This window comes from Monopterus albus, unplaced genomic scaffold (assembly GCF_001952655.1).
Source record: "Monopterus albus unplaced genomic scaffold, M_albus_1.0 scaffold352.1, whole genome shotgun sequence".
Taxonomy (NCBI): Eukaryota; Metazoa; Chordata; class Actinopteri; order Synbranchiformes; family Synbranchidae; genus Monopterus; species Monopterus albus.
Genome location: NW_018128232.1, coordinates 183,014 through 192,382, shown reverse-complemented (window position 1 = coordinate 192,382; position 9,369 = coordinate 183,014). Strand labels below are relative to the sequence as shown.

The following is a 9,369-nucleotide window of genomic DNA, read 5'->3' as shown; positions in this document are numbered from 1 at the left end:
AGTTTATTTTCTGTGTGAAACACAATTGAATCAGTACATCTACTTATTGGGTCTCCCTGTTGCACATCTCTCCTCAGCTTTCCACAGTAACTGAGAGTGTGTTAAATAAATCAAAATGATAATACAAATAAAACCCTCTTATTACCTGTGTGAAACACAATTGAACCAGTACAGCCACTTATTGGGTCTCCCTGTTGCACATCTGAAGGGCAAAAAAAAGGTGACAACAGACTCCATGTGAGACCTTCGATGCGTTTCAACCTAGCTAAAACATTGCAACCAGCGCTAGTTTGCACGTTAATAAAGTGGTGTACTTCACACAGGACAGAACGATTTTCACACACTTAGCAACAATGCAAAAGAGAACAATAACTCTGTACCATAACAGTCTGAACAGTAAAGTATGGGTTTTTCTTTTTTTATGGAAATAAAACACTTAAAATTACGAGAACACAGTATACACCTCACCTCTCCTCAGCTTTCCACAGTAACTGAGGAGGACCGCGAAAAAACAGGAAACTACATAACGGGGCAATGGCCTTCAAAATAAAAGCTCCTGACCAACAAAACCATTCAAGGCAACACATCTATGCAAAAATATTGAACAATATGACATGAAACAAAGAACTGAATGCATTACATGGAGATCTCAACAATAGAAGTGGACATTAACACCCCAAAATAAAATAATATGCACTGTAAGGTTTTGAGAATGTTCACACTGCATATTCATCTGCTACACATATGGCAAACACTTTGACTCATGCTCTATCTGGCACACTTCCAAAGAGCACGCTCTGCCTTTCTATAAATTATTTCACACTGTTCACTTCTAGGTAATGCATGTGTGTGTGTGCACTTACAATTGCATAAGTGCGTTTGGCTATTATATTACACACTGCAAGTAAACTCCTTTTAAAAATGGTGAGAGCTGTATCAGTTGTGTTTAATGTATATCTTGACTCAGACCCAGGAATAGGGACTCACCTTGGGCTAATCTTTGGTAAAGTGGACTTCTTGAGACTCAACCCTTGTGGTTTAGTGACTCAACTACAACACTGGCTGCAGCAGGACAATGACCTAACAGATAAGTAAATGTACTACAGAATGACTTCAAAGAAAATCCACCTTTTGGAGCGGCACAGTCAGAACCCAGGCCTCGACCCAACAGAGATGCTGTGCAATCAACTCAGAGCCGCTCACACCAGATATTCTGAGAACATATCTGAGCTAAAGTACAGTTCGAGGACTGGCCCAAAAGTGGTGTATTTGCTCAAACAAGCCACACTCCATGTCTCATTGTTACTGTATTTAAGTTGTTACACATAAGAGAGGAACACAACTGAGTTGACTGGAGGAGTTCCTTGTCCTTGTTTTTCTGCCTCCGTGTGTGCATGTGACCTGGTGACACACTGAGCTGTCAGGAATCGACTGAGGCTCCTTTGAGCAGGCAGCAGAGACCAGACCTGGCATAATGGCATCAGTGTGCCAGGTCTGGTCTTAGAAAGCCCACAGATACACTGACACACCGCTAACCAAGTGGAGCTGCAGCGCACACACACACACACACACACACTTTACAACATTATCAGGGTTGCCAGGCTGAACCTTCTCACCCACATAATGTGCAGCATATGGATACACTCGCCTCCTGTGTCACTATCTCCCTAAGCTGGTTTTTATGGCAAATGCCAAGTGAAGATGGCTCCACTGCAGCATATGACCAAACCTGACAGGTGAGGTTGATAGTAAGACTACTGTTCCTGTCAACAGTGGTGCGGTGGGTAGAGCAGTCATCTCCCAACCAGAAGGTTGAAGTTGCCCCATCGGTTGAGTTGGCGCCGCAGATGGCTGCCATCGATTCTGTACAGGAAACAAATTCCTTGTGTGCAACATACTGTTACAGTGAACCGTAATATGTGCTACTTAGAAAAAGGCAGAACTCGGACTCAGGCTTGGCCAGGTAAATGTATTTTAATAACTACAGAAATGAGGAGTGGTCAGAACCGGTCTCGTCAGCTGATCTCAGGGCAGCGGGGAGTGCTGGGTTGACTGGACTGCTAGAGATACAACCCAAGGCTGTAGGAGAGGCGCAACTGGCTAAAGAAAAGCAGAGGATGAGAATGAGTAACAGTGACGCTAAGATTATGGCAATACTGATAGTTATGAGGACCTGAGTAGCAGAATTTACTGGCTCAAGGCAGGTGAGGCCGTAGGCATAGAACATAGTCCAGGGGAGGCGTAGGAGCTGGCACAGGAGATCACTGGTCCGGTGTGCAGTAGATGGTGAGGATCAGGCTCGCAGCAGACGGTAGAGCAGGCAGCAGGATGGTGTGAGGGCGGCTGACAGTTGGGATCCAGAGCCAGGCAACCAGTCCCAGCAAGAGTTGGTCTCCTCATCCTGAGGAGTGTCACCTAAAGAAACAGTTCATAATCCAGGCACCAAATGGTGCCAATACAAAATGGCTGCAACCAACAAGCAGAGGGTACTCTGTTCTTTAACACTAGTCCACAGCAAAAACAGTTCAAACAGAAAGCGACCCTTCAAAAAATAAGGGCATTCAGTTCATTACTACCTGAAATCAAGTCCAACAACATAGAAAACAGTTCATACATAGGGAATCCTTGTGATGAGAGCAAAGACAGGTTACCAGCAAAGCAGGAATACAAGAGATCATCTGGCAATGAGGGCACACCAACGCTCCCCTTAAGTACTAGTCTGGTAATTGAGAGCAGCTGTGCCCTGCCACCTAGAATGCCTTCCCACCTGTGCGTGGGCGGAGTTACTGTGACAGCCTGTGCCAGTAGATGAGGTGCTGGGGGTGGTCTGGGCCACGGATGTAACACATACATGGCCAATAAAGGTGCTTATCCTTATCCTTAAAAAAGAGAAGTGATAAGGATGGGAGGTAATGCAAAGGAGAAAGGGGGGGATGGGGTAAAAAAAACAAGAGCAAACACTGGGGCCACGGAGGTGGGAAAATAACAAAGAACTAAGGAGACTGAAAGACACTAAAAGAGAAGAAAAGTGGAAGAACACTGGGGTTGACATGATGCAGGTGCAGCATTATGTAGTCCCCCCACCCCCCACTCCTTTCCGATCTCCCGTGCCAAGGCATTGGTGCAGAGGTTAAATCAATCAGCCCTCAGTCATCCTACCCCACATCCCTCCATCCACACATTGTGCTGACATTGTAGGTGTACTTTTCCACTTCACTGTAGGACACACAAAACACAGTGAAGATCCAAAGAAAACACACTTTTCATATAGAACGAAACCACACTCATTGGTTAAACATCAGTCTGTCATTTTAATCATAGTTAAAGATAAAATGTTACTTAATATAAGTTACTGCAAAATTAAATAGCCAAAACTGCTGGTCATACAGAAGCAGGTTCTGTGTATATTTATACAATAATAGTCTGAGTGTGTTCATTGTGTGGGTGGCAGTGTAATGCCATAGATGAGAGACTCAAGAAAGGAGAGCTGATGTAAGTAAGACAACCAAGATTATAGGTCAGTGATTGTTGACAGACTGTATATGTGTTTGCGGGCAGGTGTGTGTGTAGGCCCTACAGTATATAATATAAACTTAACATTGCTGATCAGTGTGGTGTTTATTTTTGTTTGTCTGTGTGAGTGTACACGTTTCTAATGTATACAAAGTGCCTCATGTTCGCATAAAACATCTGTCTCTAGCCACCTTGTGACCTTGTCTTATTCTACCAGTCACAATCTGGGCAAGTTAGAAAGGGTGCTTGCTTGTCACTTTCTGTCACTGTCTGTACTGTTTGTAATACAGCAACCAATCAGTCCAAGCTGTTTAAACCAGTGTAAAGCTTGAACAAGAACTACAACTAGATCTGGCTCATTTGCAGATTTTTGCAGCAATAAATATAGAATCATAGAAATACTGTCTTCACTTCAAAGTGTAATCTTACTATGTTAGCTTTTCTAGGATGGACATCAGTCTTAATGACTTTTAGAGCCATCGGTTGAGTTGGCGCCGCAGATGGCTGCCTTGGTTCTGTACCGGAAACAAATTCCTTATGTGTAACATACTTGGCCAATAAAGGTGATTATCCTTATCCTTATTATTTTTCTCTTTTTTAGTATAGCTACCTACTGACTGGCCTGTTTTATGTTTCACAGTAAGCTCAATGTCTACACTTTTGCTTTGGTAGACTGCTCACTGTTAAAAGAAGACAGGATTTTTCAGCCTGGGATTTATTCCCATGTTTGGGCCATGTTGTTTTGTCACACTTCCTGAACTTTCACAATGGAAGTAGCATGTGCTAAGTTAGTCATTACATTAGTTAACATCTTAGCTGACACAATAGCAATAATGGCTACACTTTTTAAAATTAGGGCCAATTTTGAAAATATATGAATTCCATGTTAAGTCTGATAACTTAACTGACAACTATAAATTTATATTATTTATAATTGACAGTTCTATAGCTGATAAATGGTAATACATTTCCCTCAGGTTCCTCTTTTTGCCATCAAGGGCAAACAAGCTGAGGGAACCCTGCTGAAAGCTGCCTGCAGATAACACAATGTTATCTGAAAGGCTGTTATGCTAGAAAGTGTGTTTGTGTGTGTATAAGCTGTCAGAGTGAGGTCATGCTGAAAGTTATCCATAACCAGATGTTCATTTTCATTTTTGGCCTGTGCTGCTTCTATCTGACAAATATAAGACAAACGATACAAGAGCGTGATCTCTGCTGCAATGGTGTCCACTGCAGGCCTGCTGTCACTGGTGAGCACAGAGGATGTAAAGGAAAATCTACAGACATGAACTGGTTCAACTGGAAGTACCCACAAAGAAGAAAACGTTCATTCTTCATCCCAGGAACACAGTTTTATGCTGTGTGTGTGTGTGTGTGTGTGTGTGTGTCTGTGTGGAATGATGGGATGTATTATTGACCTATTTCATTAGATAGTCTCTGTGTTTCATGCTCATGCTCTAACATTGCCCTCAAAGAAATAACAGGATCAGACTGAGCAGACAAACGCAAGCACACACCTACCCACACACACAAAGTAATGGTTATATGAACACAATATGTGGTTGTGCTTCCGGGGTTTTGTGTTTCTAGTGCTGTATACATTTTCCATTTTTGTTTGTTTCTCTACAAGCCTTTGAGTCACCTTTTCTGTCTATGGGTTCATCTGTATGTATGCAGTCCTTCCTGTCTCCATCATAGGAAGCTTTAAGGAGCTCAAACATTGTAAGATCTAGCAGGCGGAGTTTTGATGGCTGTGTGATAGATTACAGCCTGGTTGAACAGTTGGAAGCACAACTGAAATGGAAAAAGTGGGAGGGTGGAGTGCTGTGAGCCATGCAGGTGAGAATGATGTACACACAGGACTCTCATCCTTTTGGCACACTGACTCCCCATTCCTCTGACCTACTACTGGTAAAAGACCAATATTTTCTGTTTGCTGAACAGCTCTATATTTGTCAGCAGCATAAAATGGACATTCAGCTAAATAAAACAGCTGCTTGTTCCAAACAGGAAGTTTTGTGTTTAGGTTTGCACCTGATAGGTCACACTCTTGTAGGTCAAATGAAAGTGACGTAACAAAAGGATTTACAGCAGCTGTCTCCTTTAAAGCCTGTATGTCTTTGAACAAATGATATAATAATGACAGCCTAGAGATTTAGCAGATAAATTATAGGTCCAGCAGGTGTGTGTACCAACATTATGTGAGAGCTGATGACAGGGTCAGATTGAGGATGGTGAAGAGGATAAGGTGATGCAGCAATGCATGGCAAGAGGGACCAAAATGTTCTCTGGCCTGCAGGCTCTGACTTCAGCTGTGCTCTTTAGATTTATTGTGCATGTTGGCGAATCTTATGTGTGTGTGTGTCTGTGTGTGTATGTGTGAGTGAGCAGATTCTGGTGTTTGAGTACAGGCGTGTCATTGTTTAGATGTGCTTCAGCAGGCTGCTGTGTGACACATTTTGACTACAAATTACTCTCCTGTAGTAAAAGAACTGCTGTTATGCTTTTGCATCCACATAAAGATATATTATCATTACAGTAGGGTATGCACAAACACACAGTGACACACACACAGACACTCTGCCAAACACTCTGGAGGGTTATCATTCAACCATACCCATTCATCCGGAGCATTTGGAGACACTCTGCCTTTCAAGCAATAAGTACATCAATCGGGATGAATTCCTGGTTCTGACGGTGACCTCTAACCAAAGTTTCTCATTTATCATCTCTAACCGCCCATCCGTCCTGTGATGGACAGGGCGGAAGCAGGTCAGGATGCAGGAGGTTGGGTTTAGATCAGCATGGGCTGATGAATCACCCATCTCTGCTGCTTACAGAGATGTTCCATAATTGCTCTGCCCCACTTAAATACACACACTCATGTATACCATATATGAACACGCATGCTACTACTCCATAGACTTAGTTCCACACTGACAGCTGGCCTATAGAGCGTGGCCTCTATGTGCACAAGTGTAACATGAGGTCATCCAAGTGAGGCTTCCAGTGACATAGTGTAGAATCACTTTTAGCTATACCCCTGACTCAATCACCCTGATGCTGTCTTCATGTGCAGCCACCATAAGCCTGCCCCACTTCTAGGATGGTGACCACACAGACTAGAGCAAGGAACTACTGCACAGTTGCTTGCATATACACACAGAAACATGAAGATAAACTGACATACACCACACAAAAGATAAGACACAGTCATGTAGTGTTGCTATAGGTAGAACTCTTCTATAGGCTGAGGACCTTTAAAAGTAACTAAACACCAAGTTGAAATGCTGTGTTTCTCTGCCCTCTGTTGATGAAGGTTTAGTCTGTTTCACCTCTGACTACACCAAACATCATATTTTTGTGTGTGTTTTCAATTTGTGCATACATAAGTGAACATTGCTTCTTAGTGAATCATCCCCTCCGTCAGTCAGTATAATAGCATATTGTCACTGTGTCATGTATGCATCAAATACAGTACATACAAAATGGTGACCTACTCACTAAAACATTGCTCCATAGTCAAAAACTCCACAGGGTGCTTTTGAACTTCAAACTAACCAATGAATCCCACAAGCAGCTCACTTGCGCCACCAAAGCCCCAAACATCTTGGTAAAATGCATTCAATTTTTGTGAACTATAGTTTAGTTTTTACTTTTACATTATTTTGTTATAGAGATGTTATGACCCCAAACTGCACTTTTGTGCTTTCTAAACCTATTCTGTCTATTATGAGACAATAGACACCACGATTTCAAGCAAGTTGCCTTAAGGCATTCAGGAAAATCACATTTTAATACTGTTATTTACTAGGCTTCCCTTGTGCAGCAGAGATAAGGTATCACTCTGTTTGCAACCACCAACACCTTCTTAAGTATTTGGAAAGGATGTACTGTATGTGTGTGTTTGAACGTGTTGCTCATAGCAAGTTCTTATAATTATCCTTAACAGGGTTTTTACTCAAAAGTACTCATATAGTATGCAGGTACATTCAGATAAACCAGAGTATCTGTGCTGAAATGGGCATGTGTGTTTGTTAGTGTGTGTGTGTGTGTGTGTGTGTTATGATGGGTTATTGCTCTCAATAATCTTAGAGATCATTCTATACTCCTAAAGTAAAGGCATAGCCATCCTTATTGCTATCTCTGTCTCTCTCTCTTTCTCTCTCACAGACTCACTCACGCACACACATTCTGTCCAATGTGTTGAATATTTCTAAACATATCTAAATATGTAACAGAGACAGTCAGATCTTGGTTGATTGTGCAGCCTTTGGTCTCAGAGTCTTCTCATCACTTCTGGTTCCTCTCTCCCCCTGTTCTCATGATGTTGTTTTACATCAGTCTGTCACACTTGCATGCTGGGCTTGCTCAGATCCCCATTCCCCTGGTTCCCTCCTCCTCCTCCTCCTCCTCCTGCTTCTCCTACCCCACCTCTGCCCATCCCTCCCCTCTCATCCTCATCATCGCTGCTCAGCTGCTCGTTCTTCTGCTTGCTGTAGCGCTCATATAGCACCATGAGCACACCCATCACCCAAGCCGAAACCGTGCCAGCTGAGAAGATGATGAATCCGATGGCAATGAAGAAGAGGTAGTCCCAGTAGCCCAGGCCTTGGTGGCAGTCTGCTCGCAGTTGCATTCCGACCTCCGCAAGTAGCTGGCCTGCCAGCTCTGGGGGACCATGGCAAACAGTCTGGCCCACATCTGGTGGTGAAGGAGAGGAGTAAGAAAGAGAAGGAGAAAGTAAAAGAGTGAAGAAAAAAGAGATTAATGAGGAAAGATGTGTATAAAAGAGCAGTTACAGAGAATAATCAGAAGGGCAGCGCATCAGGGGAAAGAAGAAAAAATGTAATTATTCTAGGGAAGAAGGTGTACAATGAACAAAAGCCAGGACACACACACACAAACAGAGGTTAACAAGGCAGAGATAACCTTTGTGATAAATGATCCCATGAGACACCATAGATTTCCCCTGAGTACAGTCTAGGACATGGTGATATCATTATGCTGCACACACATACACATGCACAGAAAGGTGACTAGACTTCATTGCAAGCCTCTGACACATCAGGCCTCCCACCACCTCATGCACATCATTATACATTAACAAATCACTATACAGCAGCAGAGACAAGAAGATGAGTTATTTCCCTGACAAAACATCTGTTGTTGATAATAAAAAATGTCTTCTTCTTCTTCTTCTTTCGGCTGTTCCCGTTAGGGGTCGCCACAGCGAATCATCTGTTTCCACCTAACTCTATCCTCGGCATCCTCTACTCTCACCCCAGTTAACTTCATGTCCTCTTTTAGCACATCCATATATCTCCTCTTTGGCCTTCCTCTTGACCTCTTGCCTGGCAGCTCCATCTCCAACATCCTTCTACCAATATAACCACTATCCCTCCTTTGCACATCTCTGACCTTGTCCCTAAAACAGCCGACCTGAGCTGTCCCTCTGATGTGCTCATTCCTAATCCTGTCCATCCTGGTCACTCCTAAAGAGAACCTCAACATCCTCATCTCTGCTACCTCCATCTCTGCCTCTTGTCTTTTCCTCACTGCTACAGTCTCTAACCCATACAGCATAGCTGGTCTCACTACTGTCTTGTACACCTTTCCTTGGATTCTTGCTGACACTCTTCTGTCACACAACACTCCTCACACCTTTCTCCACCCACTCCAACCTGCCTGCACTCACCTCTTCACCTCTTTCCCACACTCCCTGTCACACTGGACTGTTGACCCCAAATACTTAAACTCCTGCACCTTCTTGACCTCAGCCCCCTGTAACCTCACTGTTCCACTTCCCTCCCTCTCGTTCATACACATGTATTCCGTCTTACTACGACTGACTTT

The 9,369-nt window shown here is 43.2% G+C and overlaps 1 protein-coding gene and 1 long non-coding RNA gene across 2 annotated transcripts in view; both read right to left on the bottom strand.

Annotated features, from left to right (window-relative positions):
- Positions 1 to 1,962: 1,962 nt before the first annotated feature.
- On the bottom strand, positions 1,963 to 2,657 carry LOC109974866 (uncharacterized). The gene is made up of 3 exons (XR_002277041.1): positions 2,577 to 2,657; positions 2,192 to 2,415; positions 1,963 to 2,100 (listed from the first exon to the last, which is right to left on the bottom strand). It is a non-coding gene; the product is annotated as an uncharacterized LOC109974866 (long non-coding RNA).
- A 1,383-nt stretch (positions 2,658 to 4,040) lies between these two features.
- The window catches only part of lrrc52 (leucine rich repeat containing 52), a 19,617-nt gene continuing 14,288 nt past the window's right edge, over positions 4,041 to 9,369 (bottom strand). The window contains exon 2 of the mRNA XM_020625297.1: positions 4,041 to 8,217. Coding sequence (XP_020480953.1) covers positions 7,862 to 8,217 — 356 coding nt within the window. The 3' untranslated portion in view covers positions 4,041 to 7,861. The remainder of the gene's footprint in view (positions 8,218 to 9,369) is intronic.